This window comes from Chaetura pelagica, unplaced genomic scaffold (genome assembly GCF_000747805.2).
Source record: "Chaetura pelagica isolate M959 unplaced genomic scaffold, ChaPel_1.0 scaffold101, whole genome shotgun sequence".
In the NCBI taxonomy this organism is placed as follows: Eukaryota; Metazoa; Chordata; class Aves; order Apodiformes; family Apodidae; genus Chaetura; species Chaetura pelagica.
In genome coordinates, this window is record NW_009952564.1 from 7311742 (window position 1) to 7333221 (window position 21480).

General features: G+C 41.0%; 1 protein-coding gene across 1 annotated transcript; it reads right to left on the reverse strand.

Moving 5' to 3' along the window:
• Window positions 1-279: 279 nt before the first annotated feature.
• ATP6V1A (ATPase, H+ transporting, lysosomal 70kDa, V1 subunit A) lies at window positions 280-19705 on the reverse strand. Its single transcript, XM_009993375.1, has 15 exons — window positions 19606-19705; window positions 16658-16752; window positions 14875-15003; window positions 13354-13568; window positions 12529-12666; window positions 11870-12021; window positions 10867-11029; window positions 9570-9678; window positions 8613-8735; window positions 8412-8526; window positions 7350-7413; window positions 6372-6575; window positions 4410-4504; window positions 2993-3164; window positions 280-1099 (listed from the first exon to the last, which is right to left on the reverse strand). The coding sequence occupies exons 2-15, from the start codon at window positions 16737-16739 to the stop codon at window positions 1007-1009; spliced, it is 1854 nt and encodes a 617-aa protein (XP_009991677.1). The 5' UTR covers window positions 16740-16752; window positions 19606-19705; the 3' UTR covers window positions 280-1006.
• Between the last annotated feature and the right edge of the window lie 1775 nt (window positions 19706-21480).

A 21480-nucleotide genomic window follows, 5' to 3' on the forward strand; every position in this document is an offset into this window, starting at 1 on the left:
GGGGACCTTCTGTGCCACCACCAAACAGGCCACGTGAGCACAGGTGGAAAAGGAAGTTTAAGCACATGCCTGCCTTCCTTTCCTTGGCATAGCCATTGCACTGGCAGACAGCACCACTGAGCAAGGACTGTGCTCCTGGTCCACACACTTGGCATCACCATAACTTGCTATGCATGTCCTGCAGAACATGGCAGCAGTCACAGGCTTCACACACTGAAACAGCTGAGCATCATGACATTTTAAGGGGTGAGTGGGAGGCAAGAAGGTACACTTCTGCTGGAAGTTGAGCATCTATGGCTTTGATTTTAACTGATGCCAAGTCCAACAGTCCTATCTGTATTAAACAGGAAAATAAAACTTTTTTTCCAGTGTACAAAAGCATATTGGTTGCTTGTACGTGCTCATCCTCTAGTTAGTCCCTTCTTGGAGATATCCAGAACTACCACACTGCAATACCAACTGACCCAGCTGAAGGTTGCAGAAGGAACAGAGTAGTGAAAAAGTTTTGGTTGTATCAACATGTCATCAGGATATGGTCAAAAATTCTGCTTCAGAACAGGGAGTTCTGTGTCATGATAGTCACATAGCAAAGTGCCAGATGTAAATGCCCTTACCACTGCCAGCTCAGAACGTACCATGTGACTGCATTAAGATCTACACCTTCCCTGCCCATACAGCTCAGTTGGTTACATCCCAAGGTGAAAGATGGGTTGCCAAGCGAGCTGAGAGAGGCAAGGTGAAGTTTTTCCCACCCTAGAAGTGTACAACAGCATTTCCTCACTCAGCCAGGCCCATTCACTCATCACTCACGATTTCAGACACACCAAGCAATGCTGAACACAAACTAAGAGGAATGTTTTGTAAGGACACTCTTGAGTATGAACAGGGGAAACACAGGGCTAGGTATCAACTCAAGTACTGTTGCATCATTCTTGTAAGGTAGGGAAGCAGAGGAGTTGAGATGAGGAATCGAGAGGACAAACTGGAGTGGTCACAGAGGTCGAGTCTAGTCTTCCAGACTGCGAAATGCATTCTGCATATCCTCAAACAGCTGAGCATAGTCCGCCTTGATTTTTGTTTCACCATCTTTGACAGGGTCCTGAAAAATAATAACATGGCAAATGAACAGATAATTCAAGAAAAGCCTCAGGTGCTTAACACAATCCTGCTTTGCCAGTGCTGTAACTTCTCAGGGTTAACACTTGTTAACTGCAGAGCAGTCACTAGAGCTCCATCTCTGCCTCCTGTCTGTCTCACCAATAGCCACAAGATTTAAATCTCATCCTCTTCACACAGTCAGTGAGTAGGCAAAATGGATACTGGACAGGAAATTTTTCAAGAGCAGTGCTTGCTTTATTGAAAAGCAACTGATTTCGAGAGGATGTGATAACTGGTTGATGCAGTGCGATTCAAGAGCTGCAGTGATTACTACCAGCTCCTAACCCTAAACCAAATGAAGTAAGCATCTTCATGACTCAGAAATGCTCTGCTGTACTGTTTGGGGTACATCCCCTGTAAGTGCAACAGTTACTTTGCCATCACTTGAAGGTGGCTCAGTTCTAATTAGAATCTTCTTGTGCAATTGTAACAAGCTCAAAAACATCTTTCTACAGTTTCACCTTCTCTGAACACTTTTCATAAAAGACACTGGCAAAAAAAAAAAGTAACAATCAGCTGTGTTCTGAGGCTGCAAGGCCTTCCCTACAAGAAGCATCACCTTCCAGGGTGTGGAATCTGTTCAATGTCTTCACCATTCCCCTTCTCAGAACCACTATCCTCTGGGTCTGTGCAGCTCTTGGGAAACACGAAGACTTACGTGTGGATTCAATATTCCATCATCTCTCCAAAGTACACAGACCACAGGATGCAGAACATGTAAATTCTCATGCCTTTTAGACCATTACCCAGAAAATACCATTTTCCTTTCATAACTATTACTGTATTAGAGGGCTAGCTCCACTTAACATGTATTCACCCTCTGGATTCCCATTTTCCACACCTCTGCCGTATGCCAGATGTCTTCTGGTGGCCAGGGTTTGTAAACAGTAGCCATCCCTCAAAGCAGCTCATGCCCCCAACTGTATCCTGTTACGATCTTCCTGATGCTTTGAGAATATATACCAGGGATCTGCTTACTGCAGAAACAAACCTGCATCCTGCTGAATACCTTGGCACGCTACAACACTTAATTTTAAATGCAATTTTTTCCTATAGTACTTGTTCTTGAAAAATGTGCAGTAATAGCTTCTAAGAGTTTTAACAGAGTAAGCATCATACTTCATAGAGAACATTCCTTAGCTACTTTAACATAGCCAGCACCACAAGTTACTGTCCTATCAGTAACTGGTACACCAGCATGCTCTGGATGAGTTTTAGGAAAGCTGTACTCTAAAATTTGGCTGCTGAAATTACCCAGAGCAGGTGCTTCAAGCCATTTTTTTTTCTCTTTAGCCCATGTCTAAGTTAGTGCTCCTAGTCACCTGCCTTAGACCCTGATGCCAAACACTGAGGACATCATGTATTACTCAGGAATCCAGCATTTCTTTCCTTAGCTTCTACTTAATACAGCTTGATCAACATTTCTATCATTCACTTTTTAGCACATGCCTGGATTTAAAGAAGCAGCCTTTAGGCTGCCTATATCTGCTAAGTGTCCTTAGAACACGTTACAATTTTTTACAGAATTTTATCACAAAAACCTCAAACCAAACAGGAAACATGCTTGTACTACCACTGTGAATATATGTAACATAAAAGACACCACTGAAGGTGGGGTTGCCAAGGCTCTGCAGCCAGCACCACCCAATGACATTTCAGTACTGACTGAATGTTCAGTAACTAAAGCCAGTTTTTAAGTGCATTCAAAATGATTGCAAAGTCTCTGCTCATAGACCTTTATCTAAGGCAACTTATGACCACCTTTGAGAAACAGCCTTTCAGAAATACTGGAAACTCCCAAAAGGCAGTGCAACCCAGCCCCTTTCCAACATACCTTGAACTTCATGGAGGTAAGTCTGTAGAGGATTTCACTCATGTTCTCTCGGATGATGGACCACGTGATCTTATTGTCACTCTGGGCTGTGGTTTCTACAGCACGGCGTGCCATGTCATAAAATGCAATCATATTGGAAAGCATTCCCACTGTTTTATAGAAAGGGCAGAACCTGATGGAATAGAAGAGGAACTATCAGGCATTTTGGAACCGTTAACAGGACAAGCCTTTGCAACAACTCTGAATTCTCACGCAAGAGAAAGAGCACTAGCCTGCTTCACTCCAGGCATGTTTTTATACATGCTGTCAAAGGAGAGAGAGTGCCTCTAATAGGTCTCATTTTTAAATAGGTGAATCATAGGAGAGAATCATCCTGAAATGAAGTTTCTGAAACTGCACCAAAGCACTGGGTAAAAGAGAAGAGAACAGCAACCATCACTGTACATGTCTTGCACTTTCATTCTGTGCGGATGCTAAGGAGAAAGGGAAAACATCAGAACAGCCAACAGAATTCCTCCTTCCTCTTTCACCCATCATGGAAGCAGGCTTCCTCCAAGCAGCCTGGAATGACCTAACAGCTCTACAAGTTTGCTCAGAGAAAAGGTAGTGTTTCTAAGACAAAAACACTCCATACATAAAAAGGTCCATTTTCAATGGGTAGATGACTGCCGCAAAAGTTACCTCATTATTATTTATACACTACACCATGCTACTTCCTGTGCTTCCCTACTGCATACATCCATACCTGCCCTAGTAAACTAATCAAAGCCACACCACCTTACAGAATGATGTGTGCCTGAATTTTGAGTGATGAAGCATTTCAAGACCTCCTGGTCATATAATATTCTGTGATTCTGTGTGATTCTGATCTACGCAGGTTGGGGAATGAGATGAAGCACAAAAGGCCCCTTGTCAGGCTGTTAAAACACAAGGATAGCATGGAAAGAAGCAAAGCAGACAGGGATAAATAGGCATTGCACTAGGGAAAAGATCCAGTACATTTTTTTGACGGATCAAATGTACTCAGGAATTATGCAATAGTAACTGAAAGCAGATTCTTGTAGTCCCCCGTGCATTTCTAGAACAAACAGGAAGACTCTGGGTATTGACTGTGAGAACAGAGAGTTCCTCTCCTCCTCCTCCTCAGGAGGACATGCTATTGCAGAAATACTCGCTATCTGAAAAATAGATGAGAGCCCAAGAAACTTAAAGGGTGCAACTGTGTTTGGAAAAGGTCTGCATGCCTTGGGTAAGACAACATGAATACATGGTTCAGTCAGGCCTACCTAAGCACCATTCTTCCATTTGTTTATGGCAAGTAAAATTCCTTGCGGCACTGGTCCATTTCCAAGTAAAATAGCTGTCTAAATCCAGACTACACAGGACCAAGAGGGAAGATTGGCCAGTCAGATCTCACCTGTCATAAGGTGTGTAACCGTTCTGCTGCAAGAAGTCATCCTTGATCAGCTTGGCAACCTCCAAGGTAATTTTATCTGTTTCTGCCAAGGAAGCCTAGAAAAGTAAGGTATGCTGTTAGTTTGGTACTCAAGCCCATGAGGACATCCTGGCCAAGAACTGTTATCTTTCAATACATGTTTTACTCCTACCCTCTTAAGATAGCTTCCAGCAGAATTCATTCCCAGTTGTAGAACAGCCAATGTAATTGACAGCCAACTTAAGATGGGCCAAACAGTCAATAAGTCTACTTTATCTAATGATAAACAATGGAAAGAAAGTTTCCTGTATGATAATGGAAAAGCCACAGAAAAAACCCACATGGCTCTGCTATGAGGTACACTGACACCTTCCTACATAATGATGTAAATTAATTTCTACCTTCCTCAATCCTTATGTCCATGGATGCATGTAAGATCAATAAGCAATCTTAAGGATTTGATCCTAGCCTCCAACAGCTACCAATGGGCTTTCTCTGGTATTCAAAAGTACATGAGTGTATGGCAATGTCTGTCATACTCTGCAAGACAGTCACAACCATGCTCACACTGCTGCTGTTGTCACCACAGGTCACTCTTTTCTACCTTGATTGTCCTTGTGCTGAAGGGTGTACTGAGTTTTAAGTACCCCTGCTTGCTTTCTAGACAGGAAGTTTGGCCCTTCTTTCACAAGGAGACTAACAAAATTCACAGCTAAAAAGAAAAAATATATCCAATTGCTTTTCCACAACCCCCCTATCTAAAGGTCTGTTGCAGTTCTTAGCCAAGAGCAGACTGAAAGAAACTGTTAAAGATAACATCTGTAAGAACAAATTCACCAGTTCCAGTACTTCTATCGTGGGAATAATGCCTAGTTACAAGCACTGAATTATCAATATCCCTTCCAAACCAATAAACTGATTACTACCCTGCTCTGTAAACTAGTTTTTTAGAACATGGTTTTGTTAAATAAGTAACTACAGAAAGCCCTAAAATCACATTTCCTTTTCTTTGAAGACACATCTAGAGAAAAGAACCCTGCTAGGCAAGATCTGGTGAAAGGCCTCATCCTGTTCAGGCTACAACATCAGTGAATAGGGACAGCACCAGAAGGAAATTTCCTCCGAGTAGTAGTTAATACATGTTACCACACACTACTACCACCTTGTAAATCAGAATAACTCATCTGAACATCACGAGATTAAATTACTGTCAAGTATGTGGTAGGCACCTGTCAATTATTTATAGTGTTAAAATGAAACACAGTTTTCACTGGGTCCCTTTTGAGAGCTCTCAAGGGAATTTTTCCTGTCCAAGTTTAGCTTTTTCTCTAAAATAGCAAATGAAGGAAATGAAAGAATGCTCCTGTAAAATGGAGCCATATATCATGTCACAGGTTTTCACAAACTAGGTAATCACTAGTTTTTAGAAAAAGCAGCCATCACTTCTTTTTCTACAGGCCAGCTTGTAAATGCCAACATCTCTATTCCAAGACTGGCAATATGGTTTCTAATAATTGTAACTCTTTGGATGACTTCAACAGTAAAGATCAGTTTGCATCATTTTTCTTAAAGATTACTGCAATGGAATACTATGGTAAGCTGCAGCAATGGGTATTTCAGTAGGACTAGAACACTGAAGCAAGGGAAGCTTCTTAACTTCACAATTAGATGCCCTGCAATCCAATTTACAAGAGAAAAGCAGCATCAAATCTGTTTAGCAAATCTAAAAAAGTGTTTGTAGTTACAAGTCAAACAACATGTAATAAAGTTGGAATAAAGCACAGTTATAAGCAGGAGCATCTGACATCTCCCTGTGACCATTTGCCTTTTTTGCACAATGCAGTATTCAAGTCTGGTCTAAAAGATGGTCAAAAGCCTGCACCAGCAGTAAGGAAATGGAGGATGGCTCATTGACACCACAATTCCTCACAGCTGGTTACTCACCTTCCCCACAAGCTGCACAATCTCTGCAAGGTCCTCTTCCTCCTGCAGGATTTCTTTGGCCTTTGTCCTGAGAGGGACAAACTCTGTAAAATGCTTGTCATAGTATTCATCCAGAGCACGAGTGTATTTGCTGTAACTGATCAGCCAGTTGACAGAGGGGAAGTGCTTGCGTTGTGCCAGTTTCTTATCCAGGCCCCAGAAAACCTGTCAGAAACCAGGAAGATCAACCAGGGTTCCAAATAAAAAATGAATCAAAATAATTGAAGGCAAACCACCCCCACCCCCCCTTCAAAACAAAACAAAACAACAAAAAACCCAATACAGAAAGCAAATTTGAGCAAATGCAACACAGCAAAGGCTTTCACAAATGAAAGCCAGAGAGAGAAAAATAAAGCATTCTTTATATTAATGTAATTATAGCAGCAATTTCCAAATATACTGCTCAAAAAATTATGCAACTTATAAGCTGCATTAAGATTTAGCCAGCTTGAGCCTCTTCATGAGGGAGAAGTCAGCCATAACAAAGACAACATCAATGCTGGAGTCTAATAAAGTGGAGATCCGTTAGATGCAACCCCTTTTCCCAAAATAAGGCTGCAAACAATTACATTATTGTCCCTGTCAGCTGCTCTGAGGATTTTTTTTTGTGGTTTCATCGCAGTGGTTTACTTTTCATCTCAGCTGAGAGCAGCCACATTTGAAGTGCAGCAACAGGGAAGCCTGTGGATATTCCTGCTCAGTCAGCATTGGAATGAATTGCTACCTTAAGTGCCCTCTTCAAAAGGGATCTTGAACACATCAGTTCAGAGACCATCTCATAAGGTCACCTTTTACACTGTTAGAACATTTTCCAAAGCACCCTGCAAAGCTGCTTGCATCAAATCAAAGCTCTCGCAGCGTAGCCATGGGCACAAACGCACTGAAACACGGTCATTTCAAGTCTAGCAAAGCAGACAGAAGAGCCATTGGAGAACATACCTGAACAATGCCCAGTGTTGCAGATGTGACAGGATCAGAAAAGTCACCACCTGGGGGAGAGACACTGACCAGGAAGAGGTAAGGAAAACTGATCAGAATTGGTTTCACAGTTTCAACTGAAGTGCCAAATGTATGACTACACAGCTCCAGTCATCACAGGAACCAGGAAAGTTAACATGATTCCAAGCAAGTCACTAATTTCAAGCTTCTACTCCAGAAAGCGTTTAATACACACCTACACAGGTGTAACGTCAAGAATAGCATGAAATACAGCTCTATCAGCAAGTGTGCTGATAGGGCACTGTGAAACACAGTGCAACAATTATTTTAGAGAAAAATCATCCAAATTTGCAATTATTTTAGATAGTCACCTATTTAATAACCACTTCAAATTCAGTTGGGCTTGACACCCAAATATGTACCTTCTCAGAGATTAAAAAGTAAAAATCTTCCAACTTCAAAAGCACAATGCATTTGTGTACGTATGTTGTGGACAGCAGAACTAAGCAGAGCAAAGCATGGACTTTAGGTGTTCCTGCAGGTGCTAGAGACTCTCCTGAAAATGTGTGTGTGAGAAATTCACTTTGCCCAGAGTACGATATACAAATCAATGTATGTCCGTGGACCACATGCTTTTAACAACCCACCACAGCTTGAGATATGCTGTTCCCTGTAATTCTACTATATATGAGCAAGAAAATAATGATTCATTATGCCCTCAAGTGCACACACTGCCCCTTCTCTCCTACTCTGAGCATGGCTTGACACTGTCAGTGACAGCTCAAATGGCATTCTTCCCTGAGCCAGTTGCTCTGATTGCTGCAAGTGACTGTGATTCCATTCCTCACAGAACTACCTGTCCACATTAATTCTTTCTGCCCCCACACACAATTTAGCAGTAGCTGAGGGTGAACAGAGACTAAACATCTGCCTACTCATTCACACACTTAAGTTCTGCAGCTGCACAGAGCAACAAGAACTTTTTTGTCTGAAAAACAGGTACTTTGACAAGTACAGAGAAGAATGTGCAGCCACCTCTAAGCAAAGAATTGCAACACTCACGCTCCAACAATGCTGACGCTGCCTTCCCTTTCAGGATTTCCCAGACACTTCACTCTGCCAGCTCGCTCGTAGAAAGAGGCTAGACGGGCACCAAGGTAGGCTGGGTAACCACTGTCTGCAAACACCAACACACAGCCACTGAGTCCAAGGCCCAGTTTCAAGGATGCACTGACAAGACAAGACTGAAAAAAGACTACTCACCAGCTGGCATTTCAGCCAGTCGCCCTGAAATCTCTCTGAGGGCCTCAGCCCATCGGGAAGTAGAGTCTGCCATCATACTGACATGGTAGCCCATGTCCCGGAAATACTCAGACAGGGTGATGCCTAGAACAAAGACAACAGTGTGCATGATACATTTCAGAGGGAATTCTATGCTTGTAACTCATCAGTAGGATGCAAACAAGCCAAAATGTTCAAGTTTACATTTTGATGAAAAAGACACCGAAAGTTACTCTTCATTCCCATTAGATCACGTCCTTGCTGTCTTTTTTTTTTTAATTTCTTTCCTCTCACTCTCCCCTTTTTTTTTATATTAACCCCTCTGGCTCATCTTACATTCCCATGCATTTCTTTGAAGAGATACAGCAATGTCATTGAATTGTCTCACTGAAAGCAGAAACAAAGTCTCTTCTTACTGTAAAATGTCTCTTTCCCTTTCAAACTACCAGAATACAACAGTGAGAAAGTCATGTTTTTATCTTCATTGTCTGACAACTTTTCACAAAGACGACTTAAAAAAATAATCTCTAAGAGACTGCAATAGAAATAAGAACAACCTGCCAACTAGGAGACTACTATTCTGACCCATTAAACGGCTGTACTTGTCAGCAAAATGCTATTTGCAAACTAAAGATTACATAGTTAACATATAGAGAAAAACTACGTGAGAGCTGGCACAGTAAGTTCACCTTGTAAGTAAAACTTACTCAATATTTGGAAGTCATAGTTACATACAAGCAAGCCAAATTCAATTAAGACTTCATGCAGAACTTCATTAAATTAAGACTTCATTAGAACTTCATGCAGGCAAGGCCTGAAAGGCTTGACTTCTGAAACTAAGCAGGTTTCTTAATAGTGATGACCTCAGGAACTGAAAATACTAGAGCATAATGGCTTGCTCTACACACATAGCCTTTTCTGGCCTCCTGTATATCTTACCAGTATAGATAGAGGCTTCTCTGGCAGCCACAGGCATGTTGGAGGTATTTGCTACAAGAGCTGTTCTCTTCATGATGCTTTCTACCTTGCCATCAACTTCCATTGTTAACTAAAATGTAACAAAAATAAAACAAGATATGACTGTAGCAAGGGTTTTTAATTTTTGTTGTTTTGTGTTCATTTGTTTTTAAAATGTATTTCTTTTTGTATCAGGATACTCTTCTCACAGCTACTCTACCAAGAGCAGAAATTACTCAAGATTTCAGGATACTATGCTAGTTTGCCTTCCAGACTGCACACAGTTCAACTATTTGATGCACATGCCTCACTCAGCCTCATCTCATCTTCTGCAAGTGGTAAAACTTCTATGGATCCCACCTACATGAGTGACAAAACCACTGCATCAGGAAGTACACTAGTCCAGTAACCTGAAGGGACAGAAGAGCCAAAAATCTCAGCCTCCTGTTTAAGTTCATTAGGTATCAAATATCAACTAACTTTCTACACCAATCCAACTTTGTCTTGGACAACTGAGCATAAATAATCCAGGTGAAGCCTCACAAGCACCTGAACAACAGAATACATATTCTGACATTTGTTTAGAATTCCACTTAGGATTATCCTGGCATTTACCATTTTCATGACCACCTCAGCTTGAACATTTTCACCTTGTAATCGACCAACACACCCAAGCCTTTCACCCTTACTTCTGACACTGGATTTTCCACCTAACAGTTCCAACTACCTGGCTTCCTCTCACAAAAGACTGTGCCCCAACTACAACGCTAACACACAACAGGTAGAAGGACTGGAAAATCTGTTGTGTCTTTATTTTTATTTATTAGCCTGGCATTTTCTACCTCCTTTGGAAGGTATTCCAAAGCCTAACACATCAAACTGGTATCTGGTAACTGTTTGTGTCACCACCCTGCACCCTGTAAATACAGCTGCTGCATTTGCCATACATGATTCAGTTAGAAAAGTTAGACACAACACCAGTGAAAGGTAAGGTGCTTATAATTGTGCGAAATTACACCCTAGCATTAATTTTGGCTTTATTTTAAACAAGTTAAAATGTACACCCAAAAACTAGTCCAGATGTTTACTAAGGGGCCACTGAAATCTTTCTTGAATGAGTTAAAAGGGATTTCTGCTACTACAGCCAGAACTTAGAGCAGGGAAGGAAGATGATCACTTCAAGCCACTCTACCAATATGGTATTTTAGTCAGTTATAACATTAGTACAACAGCAAGTCTTCCCAAGAAGGCTTACTCTCCACGAATTCTCCATACTAACCTCAGGGAAATCTCTCAGTACTTCAGACATTTCATTTCCTCTTTCTCCACAGCCTACATAAATGATGACATCACTGTTGGAGTATTTTGAGAGAGACTGTGAAATCACAGTCTTCCCACAACCAAATGCCCCAGGAATTGCTGTTGTACCTCCTTGTACACACCTGAGTAAAGAAAAAAGATTCTGATTTGCAAAAAAATCAAAACCAGCTCTCTCCCACCTTGGAATATGTTTTCCAACAAAACTCCTTAATAAAAAGCAGAGTGACAGGAGTCACATTCAGTGTGCTGGGTGAGAAGCACAGAAGTCTTTCACTAAACCCAAACACTGAGGGAATTAAGTGTCCTTTTCTTCTGCTGCCCTTCAAGAACAGGAGTTATGCTGGTACAACAGCTGGACTTCCAGGCTTGAAACATAGCAGTCTTTGCAGCTGGAAGCACTAATGGGATGCAAATTCTAAGAAAAGAACAACTGTACTTAGCTGTGCATTATAAAAATAAGCAGCACAATATTTGAAGACCAAAATTACCAAATTCAGTGCCTTGAAGTTAGCTGCTTACGTGAGCATATTGAGTTACAGTTAAGTGCAACACTTTTCTTAAGTGGTGCCCCCAAAAATCATTAGGAACTATACAACCTCAAGACCATGGAAGGAGATCCTACTTATGTGTTCAAATGGAGATATCAGGCCTGAGAGCTCTAGCCTTTCTGTAGATTTGGCATGATTATGTTAAGTTTATGCTTCTCCATTCTTTTTCTAGATTAATGCACTAGAACTATCTTGTTAAACTTCTCTTCCTTTTTCCACTAGTGGGTTCTCCTGCCAAATAAGAGAAATATGAGGAATTCAGCTAAATATTTTTTGAGATTATGCTGTAACACATAGTGAAAGCTCAGGATCTGTTTGCCCTTAAAAAAACCCACTATTTAACAGCACTTTACTCTGCCTATTGCCCCAAAAGAGAGATTTCTTACATATCACAAGATGAGAGATAGTACTTACGGGAAGAGGGCATCCAAGACCCGTTGGCCAGTTAATAAAGGATGATTGGCTGGTAACTTCTCAGTAACTGGACGGACTTGACGTACAGGCCAGACCTGGACCATAGTGAACTTCTCCTTCACACCTTCAAACTCCAGCTCTAAGACAACATCCTAACAGACAGCACCAGATATCTGAAGTAAAGCAACAGCTGCCCATTGGACCAGCACACAAATTCTCATCTCAACTGATCTGCACAGCTAGGTCCTTGATACCACCACAGATTTCTCAGAGCCTTGACATGCTATTATGCCCTCCTGAGGGAAGGTTCCCTCCCATATTTACAGTGCTACTCGGGGGGAAAAGTGCAAGATGAAACTTCAACTAAAATTATGCTTTTGAAGAGCTACTGAACTTTGCATGTTCACAAGATATTGTAGATCTCCACAGAGGTCAGCAAACACAGCATAATGAAGTGCCACTGGGAAGGCATATACACAGAAATTAACTGCACAAGATATTCAACCAGTCCCTGCAGGCAGGGTAGCAGAAGCAATCATTAACTCAGACATCTTGTTGCATGAACACTTTCTAGTTGTCACCATAAAGAACAGAAATAATCCATCAACTTTATGAAAGAGACGTGGAATATACCAGCAACTGTTGTTTGGGAAACTTACTGAAGTGTCATAGTTTCCTGGCGGAGCAATGTATGTAACTGTACCCCTGTTCCGTGGTGGCAGCATGATTTTGTGTTTGATAAGGGAGTTTTCATTCACCACACCATAAATATCTCCACCAGTGATGTGGCTGCCAACCTAAAATCAGAACAGGTCTATTAGTCATAAGTGAGAACTCCAGTTTAAAAAAGAACCTTGACAAAGAACTGTATAAAATAACCATAATAGCTATTAAGTCTAGCACTGTGATTACTCCCTTTATAAATGCATTGTTACAGCACAGTAGTCCATTTACATAATTCATTACACGAACAGCACAGTCCTAGCAACACTATCTGGGTTCAGGTGCCTTTCAAGTCTGACAGCAGTAATTACTGACTGATGCCAGGAATTCTCCTTGTTTCTTTTATACCTCTCAGTTTAATGCATTAGGTAGAGAAAGGACAGCATGTGTTAACATGCAGAGTCAGAAAAAACCCCAATATGCCAAGGGCTAAAGCCATGACACTTTCCAGGTCTGAGGCTACCTTCACCATTCACAAAATGTGTGCTGCAATGGCTCTTTTTCTTCAGGTAACATCTGCTCCTGTTGATGCTTACTGCAATCCCACCAGCTTCTTTGCCTTTTAGTAAATACAATTAAACTGACTAAGTTTTGGTGATCCCAATCCAGGCCTCACTCTCATACCTTGCTACCACCTCACAGTACCCTTTCTTTCACAAACTTAACACAATGTTAACCTTAGCTCCCTGCAGCCTTAGCACTTTGCTCTGGCCCTGAGCTCTGGAGGTAGAGAAGCAGAAGACAGGCTGGTCAGAACCTACCCGCAGAGTTTTGGAAGGCATGAAGTCCCATTTGACATCTCGGCTCAAAGCTGACACGTTGACACCTCTAGGGATATAGATACTTTTGGTCAGAGTGCTGATGTCAGATAGAGGCCTCTGGATACCATCAAAAATAGCTCCCATAATGCCAGGCCCTAGTTCCACTGACAAGGGTTTGCCAGTACGGAGTACAGGATCTCCTACAGAGACACCAGCTAAAGATTTGCTGAGGAAAAGTTCATCCAGAGAACGGGAAAGAAACAAGGTAGAAGGCAACACATTCACAACATCATGCTCTTAAACCATTTGACTTGAAGGTAGTATTTTTAATATATTACACATCATAATTTGAGAAGCTGAAGATGAAATTGCTAAAGCAACAAAGCTGCTTATCCTCCAGAGAGGCAAAGTAGGGGTAGATATTCTGCTTTATGATCATTAGTTCAAGTCAACTATATGGATGAGTTTCCTGGAGTGCCAAGCAGCAGAAGGACAAAAAGTTAGGCATTTCCTAAATCTTCAAATGTAGAAAACATGTTTGATTGTTGAAGTCAAACAATGTTATGAAATACATGTTTCTTTGCTTCAGAATTTATTAGCAAGCATCACTGTTTTGGTCTTGAGCCTTGCAGAGTCTTTTTGACAGCAGTCTAATTTTAAAGGTAGTTTGTCCAAGACCAGCATAATTTCCCTCCTGTCTGACATCAAGTTGCCCAGTCTAGGCACTATCTAGGCTCCAAAGATAAACAATGCACTTTTCTGCAAAGGGCCAGCAGTTTGGTAAAAGGCCCTGTTAGAACACAAAAGAACCCCCCCAAAACCCTATATAAGTCTCCAGAGGTTAAATGCAAGTTGATTTCAGAGAGCCCTATGACAGAGCTCCCTCATCAGGAACCTAAGAGTAATCTATTTTCAAACTTGTTCCATGTACTGATGGAAGGCTACTAGATACCACAACGAGGATGCCATCTAAAATGATGCCATCTAAAATGACCAATTGTAAGTCTACCACCCAGCAGCTCCTTAAAACACAGCTTTGGGAGCCAGCACAGGCTTTTTCCCAGCCTCTGCAGATACACAGAGCCAACTCTAAAGTTTAAAAGAATGAGGAAAAAAGTTCTGGCTTCAAGTCTCATGACTTCTTTTTCAACATTCTCTCCTCTAAGTGTAATACAAAACACATTTAAAGTTAAATAGATTTTAGAATACATGCTGCCTCCTAGCTCGACCAAGATTCTGTAAGCACACTGCAGAAGCAAAAATGTAATCCATTACGTTTGGCAAAATACTCTGCCCAGAAGGCGGCATCCTGCCCACTTTACATTTCCTATTTAATTGCTGGACAAACACAGTTTTCAAAAGCGAAGAAAAAATGTGACAAAGATTGCTTGGTAGTTTTAACACTTGTGGTTGACATTTATAAAACAAATTCCATAACAAGGAGCTGTAATATTCCCTAATCACCACCATGTTCTGGACTGAGTAGTCTGGCAGGTCATGAGGGCTTAGCAAAAAGGATACATGTTTCTTCATACACCTGAACAGTCGCCAAATCACCTTCCAGTCGGATAATCTCCCCCACCAGTTCACTGTGGCCTACTCGTACCAACTCGTACATAGCAGCACCAGCCATGTTGCAAGCTGTGACCACTGTAGAAGACATGCACATAGGTGAATATTTTTCCTGTCACTCAGGAAATTTACTCATCAAAAGTCAGTAAAAACAGCACAGCATAAGCCTGGTATTCCACCAAACCAGAAGCACATTCTTTATTTCAAAAGAAGGGATAACTTGGCTGCCATGACATTTCTAGTTTAAAAGCCAAAAAAAAATATTGCCCTGTACTTTTCACACTGTTCCTTTATGCTCAGCAAGAGGACACTATCAGAATGTAGTAGTTCACAGACAATTCTTGCCATAATCTCTTATCTATCTTGACAGATGGCAAATGTTTAGGGTTTTAGAGATGCAGTGAATTTGGACAGACATGTTCCATAGGCACTTCTCCCTTTCAGTTAGCTGGACCACATTCCTGCCTGGCTAAACTACAAACATACAAGAAAATGGCAAAAGCTCACCTGATACCTGCAGGATAAACCTGTATTTTTCAAGCCACCCAAACTCCTGTTTACCTTGGTAGCATCTGGATACTAACAGAACAAAGTATTTCCATGTATAGATCAAGCCAAGGTGTCTGCTGAAGGCAACATATACCTTTGTATCTAGAGCAGCACATCTACACATCCTTTAAGGAAATGCTATTTTGATGCTTTATTTTGTAGAAAAGTGATGTACATTTCAGGGCATTTAACCTTCAACAGATGAAAACCGTTTGACAGCACATTTAGGGCCTGAAACTTCCTATTGTTGAGCTAGATTTCAGCAGGTCATACAAAAGGCTTAGCTGCTTTAGGACAGAAGTCTTTTCACGTCTTTCGTATTATAATATCAGTCTTGCACATGAGATTCATGTATTTACATACCAAAAAATACATTTTCCATTTCTTAGGAAAGAAAGCCATATCTGTTTAAAATAGATTTAAGCATCACTTCTGCAGTTAAGGAATGGGCAGTTAACAAATAGGAATTTATTTAGGTAGACACAAGCCAAGGGCTTAACAAAGACAAATGTTATTCTTCTGTTCTCACAATCCCATCCTTTCCTTCATCTCTTGAAGGGAATGCAAGAGGGAGTAGAAAAGCCAGTACAGTCCTTGTGTATTCAAAACTTGTTGATATCAGTGCTTAAAGAAACTATTTAAGCTGACAAAGAAGGAGAGAGTCCTCCTTCTCCCTGTCCTCCTTACACTAACACCACACTCTGCCACCTTGCCTAACTCTTTCCAGCTCTTTGCTGAGCTCCCCAGCCCATGGTGAAGTAACACAGAACACCTTGATTGTGGTAGGTGACTGAGCATTCCAGAGAACACAGAGTCAGACTTCATTTCACTAAGAATGGACTATGCATCTCACACTCTTTTAGGAAAACTTAATACATTGGGCCTGCAGATTTCTGACCATGTGGCTTTATCTCATACAAAAGTTTATGACCTTTTGTTTTTATTATTATTCATCAGCCTGCTGCTCATTACATCTTTAAGATTAATTAGCAGTACCATCTTAGTATATTTCTTAACTTTTTATCACACTAAGTCAGAGATTTTTCTTAAACTCTCCTTGCCCCAAAACTGATAAACAGTTCCACCTCAAGCTCTACTACACCTCTCCACTTCCAAGCGAACAAGATTAACAAGACACTAGATGAAACAGAACCTATTATTTCTTTTACAAAGTAATACCTACCAGGTCCAGAGACTCCATGGACATAGCCAACAAAGGCCTCTCTGTCCTCATCTCGGATTTTAGGCAGCTTGGAGAAGTCCATTTTGCCTGTTCCACTCTACAGAAGGAAAAAAAAAGAGTCAGTTCTGAAGAATACACACATGTAAAAAGTTTCTCCTCTCTGCTCCTTCCTTATTTCCAGCTAGGAAGCCTGAACACATATAGCCTGAAGCACCTTAACCACACTGATTTTAAAGCTATAAAAAGTTAAAAAGTAACTAATTTAAACAAACAAAATAACTATTGCAGAAACACAGGGGTGGAATGTCACTCCATAGTAGGTGTCACAGAACACTCAAAAAATGCTGTAGCTCAACTATTCTCTATCCTAATAATGCTCAACTATTTCCAAGCCAAATAACAGGATATTTAAATAACAAAGAATCACTTCTGTCTTCCACATCTCATCTAGCTTCCTTCAAAATGTGGAGTTTTCTATGAGCAAGGGAATGTTCTGGGGCTACTTTACTACCACCACTCTCTAAAAAGCAATACTACAAATATTAATTGTGAAAATTCTATTTTTGCTATCTTAAGCTGCTGAACCAGAGTGTCCAGAGGAGGGAACACACATTTTCATTACAATAGTTAAACACAGACATCTCTTGCCAGTAGCTGTTTAGAGAACCTGAACAACCGGCACAGGAAAAGCTGTTTTAGAAACAGACCTCCTTGATCCACACTTGTCCTGTAATTGACTGTTGGGCTGTCCTGCTTCTGGAGCCGATAAGAGTATTTCATGGTTTTGCTTTGTCAGTCCTTACCATGCTTTGCGTTACCTTGGAAACTGATCAGTGTTGGAGAACTGTGAGGAAACTCTCTACCTATCTCTACTGCATTGACACATTTATCTTACAAGACGGGTGAAAGGTGGGGTATGGCAGCACAGTGCTGCCTACGTACCAACAGGGCCTACCTAGCAAAACCCCACGGTTTGGTGATGTGAACCGTGCGAGGAACCTGTTGATACAGTTCTTGTGAGGAGCTTAACCTAACCCAGCATCTTCTGCAAGGCAGCAAATACGGAGGCATACTCAGGCCTGAAAACCTGTCCCTTGTACAAGGAGGAAGGCAATTACATTGCCATGCCTTCCACCATCATTAAAGGATGCTTTTCTGTCTCCTCTTCAGGAGTAGCAGTAGCTGGCATCTGCTGTTCTTCAGATCTTACAACTGTTTTCCAGATTTTAATACTATACTACAAATCCTCTGCCCCTCAGCCTCTTTACAAGCCAAAATATTTAAATCAGTGACTCTGCCCTGCAAGAAAAGGATCTCCAATTATTCTAAACTCCTATTCCTCCTGAAGGAATAGCTTCTTCCAGACTCTGTATGTCAGAGTGGATTGTGTAACAGCGGCTACCATTGACTCATTTCACAGCCACCACACCAACAAGTTGATCATTACTCAGTCACCAGCAGCCTGGTGTGGAAGTGTTAACTGCTCTCAACCTCAGAGGCTCCATTAGGTCCCTCTACTCTCCAGAAATGGTAAATTTATCCTTTAAGCTGCCTGTTGTTTAGGCCCAGAAGACAATTTTAATTTCACTGCTTATTTCCCAAAAGTCTCCTCTGTCAAGTGGCAGAGGGGAGGTCCTCGCAAAGCAACCTGCAGTTCCTGAGCAGCTGGTAAGATCTGGTTATGATCAGGCTAACAGAACTACCTCATCGTTTTGCTTTTAACAACTAAGAAACTGCAAAATTCAAGCACAATTACTGTTCACCCTGAAGAAAAAGCAGCTGGTCTTATAAATCCACCCAAAACATTGACTTCAACATGTCACGACACAGAACAATCTATAGACACCTACTGCCAAAATCTTCTGTAAAAGCACAGTAATGAAAAAACTAAATCAAATTTTTGTAACTGAATAAGTAACACTGTTTGACAATTAGACAGTACAGGGTGCTATATGAAAGAGTCCATTAAAAAAGGCAAGGAAAAGCAGAAAGAACACTGGCCAGTTTAAATTTAAATTAACTCATCCTTCATACCAAAACCTGCAGGACAGCTGACCACCACTTGAAAAAAGAAATGCTGTTATTTCTCTATGCATAGTTTTCTTGTGCATTAGCATTATAAATTTTCATTTTAGGTCTAAAAATCCTTGAGGGCAGAAACATTGCCCTACCTACGCTGGTAAATGTCTTGATTGTTTGTACTCAGATAAAACAAAATTCCCCAGATCAGATCAGATTTTGCTAAACGTAGCATCATTTGTGTTCAGAAGGTATATATTTAACCCAGAAGCCTTGGTAGCTGGACATTTTAGAAATCTACCAAGTTCCTACACCCTTCCATAGGCCTCATCCCAGCACAGGTCATTAGGCACGATATGCAATCCACTCCTACAAAGCCCACTAGTATCCTTTAGGCAGCTGATTAGCTTAATTTTAATTCCCTTATGAACAGAGATGCATCTTGTATTCTTTACAACTTACAGACTGGAATCTTCCTTGTCTCAAAGAGTTCAACAATTTATTTAAACATGTTTTTAAGCTCCAACATGGTCATATTCTACTTACTAGTGCCAGAAATCAAAATATTACTTGCTGCAGAACCATCTCAGACTGAAAGGTGATTTAAATAATTTTATAGCCATAATTAAACAAGAAAAGGCCAATGACCTGAGTTTTCTATCTTGGTTTCTCCCTAGCACAGCAATTTGGCTACGGAGTAACCCCAAAAATTTAACTATCCTGCTCTCAATGTCAAAATATCCCTGATTTCTACTACAGCTCCTAGTTTTTGCTTCAAACATTTGATCAGTCCTAGAATTTACACAATGAACTGCCTTATTGCAAAGATCTCTACAAAATTAAGACTCTTGTGAGATTTTTAGAAGGATCCTTCTTACAGCAAGGAAGAAAACCCATGACTATTTCATCATATAAATACAGATTCTTACCTTATTTTGCAGAAACAGGGAGTTACAAAAATCCACAGGCCCAATAAGGCAAATCCAGAATTCAGCAGTTAAGCACTACCACTCGGAAAAATAATTGTCCTTCTAGTGCCCCTACACAAGAGGGATGAGAAAGCCTGCTGCAGAGGGGAAAGAAATTTCTGACACACAGCAGAGGCACAACCACCTGACTTGATGAGTCATCAGTCTCTCCCTCTCCCACCAGCTCCAAGGAATGCGGCAATAGCAAATCAGCTGAACTCCCATCTGTGCCCTCCTTGCTGCACAGGACTCAGTGTAAGACATTAAACAAAGCATTCAGCTTACACATTAAGGACCTCCTACAAAGCAAATAATCCCAAAGTCCCAAGTGTACAAACTGCTAGATAAAAATCCTTGAAAGAGATTCAAGCTTTCTGCCGGAGTCCATTTACCCACCAGTCCTCCAGCGTAACATAACCATGTCAGTGCGTGCTCTGTTCTGGAAGAGCTTAAAAGAACAACTGTTTAACAACAACATGCTGCACAGGGAGGTGCTGAAGACACCGCAGTACTGATTGCTTAAGTCTGCAGAAGAGCTACTGATCCTTGTCCAAGTAGAGAGTCTTGTGGGGTGTACTGCTGCTCCTGTAAGAACCCCTTCCCCTAGTAAGCAGAAACATTGATGCAACTGCACAACATCCAACACCTTAGGAAATCAGACTGATGTGCCACCCTGAGTGAGAGCTGCTAGAACTCATTGTTGAGGATCAAAATGGACTGACATCGTCCTGTACATCATGCAGAAGACAAGTAGCTATGTGGTCTCTTCCCCAAGAAGTGACACCAGTTAATAGTTTCTCACAGTCCTCACAACTTCTCAAGACTACCTTCACAAGTTCTAGTAATATCATAGAATGGTTTGGGTTGGAAGGCACCTTAAGGATCATATAGATCCACACCCCCTGCATGGGCAGAGACACCTCCCACTAGACCAGGTTGCTCAGCATCCCATCTAACCTGTCCTTAAAACACTTCCAGGGCTGGAGCTTCCACAACTTCCCTGGGCAACTTGTTCAGCAACACATCAAATTGGCATGAAAGTTTAAATACACCAACCAAAATTGTAGCAAACTGCAACTGAGCAGCAGTTTAGTAAGTCACCAATGCTAGAATTCATTCTGCTGGAGTAACTTTGAACTGAGGCCATAGATTTTACCATAGCTAAAACAAACCAATGTGCTTTTTAGAAAAACGGAGTCAGAATATAAGCCCTTTCATTCAATATCCAGGAAAATTTAATATGCAAACACAATAAAGTACAGCTAACATAAGTTTCTAAAGAAAATTCCACCTCCTTTTGTTAGTAAAATCCTGGACACTACAGGATACTAAAGATCACAACCCACCCTGGACAGTTACATCTTAGCATCACATTTGAGTCTTGCTGTAAAATCAAGACTACAGATACTTACTGTGTTCACCTGAGCAGACTTTGGTACAGTGCCTGTCTCACTTTCCAGCTGTATGAGGAAGGGTTGCAAGGGCCTCATAAGCAGCAGGAAAATCACTGCCATAGATTTCCCGTAACTTGGGACAGTTTATACTTCCCCTTGTAACAGATGACACTTTTAAGAGGAACTGTTAAATAAAATACAGTGCCTAAGTTACTAGACAAATGCAGAAGTTAGGCAACATTTCTGCATCTAGAATCTGGGATATTGTCCCAGAAGGAACAGTATATTCAGTACTCCTACACAGGTCATTTGGAAGGGAAGCCATATAGTATTCTTATTAAATGTACTCTTCAGTAGTACATAGAGTTAAAATTTTACTATTATAGAGTGGGGAAAATTACACAAGATTTCTCAGCCACCATACAAAAGAACTGCTGAAGTT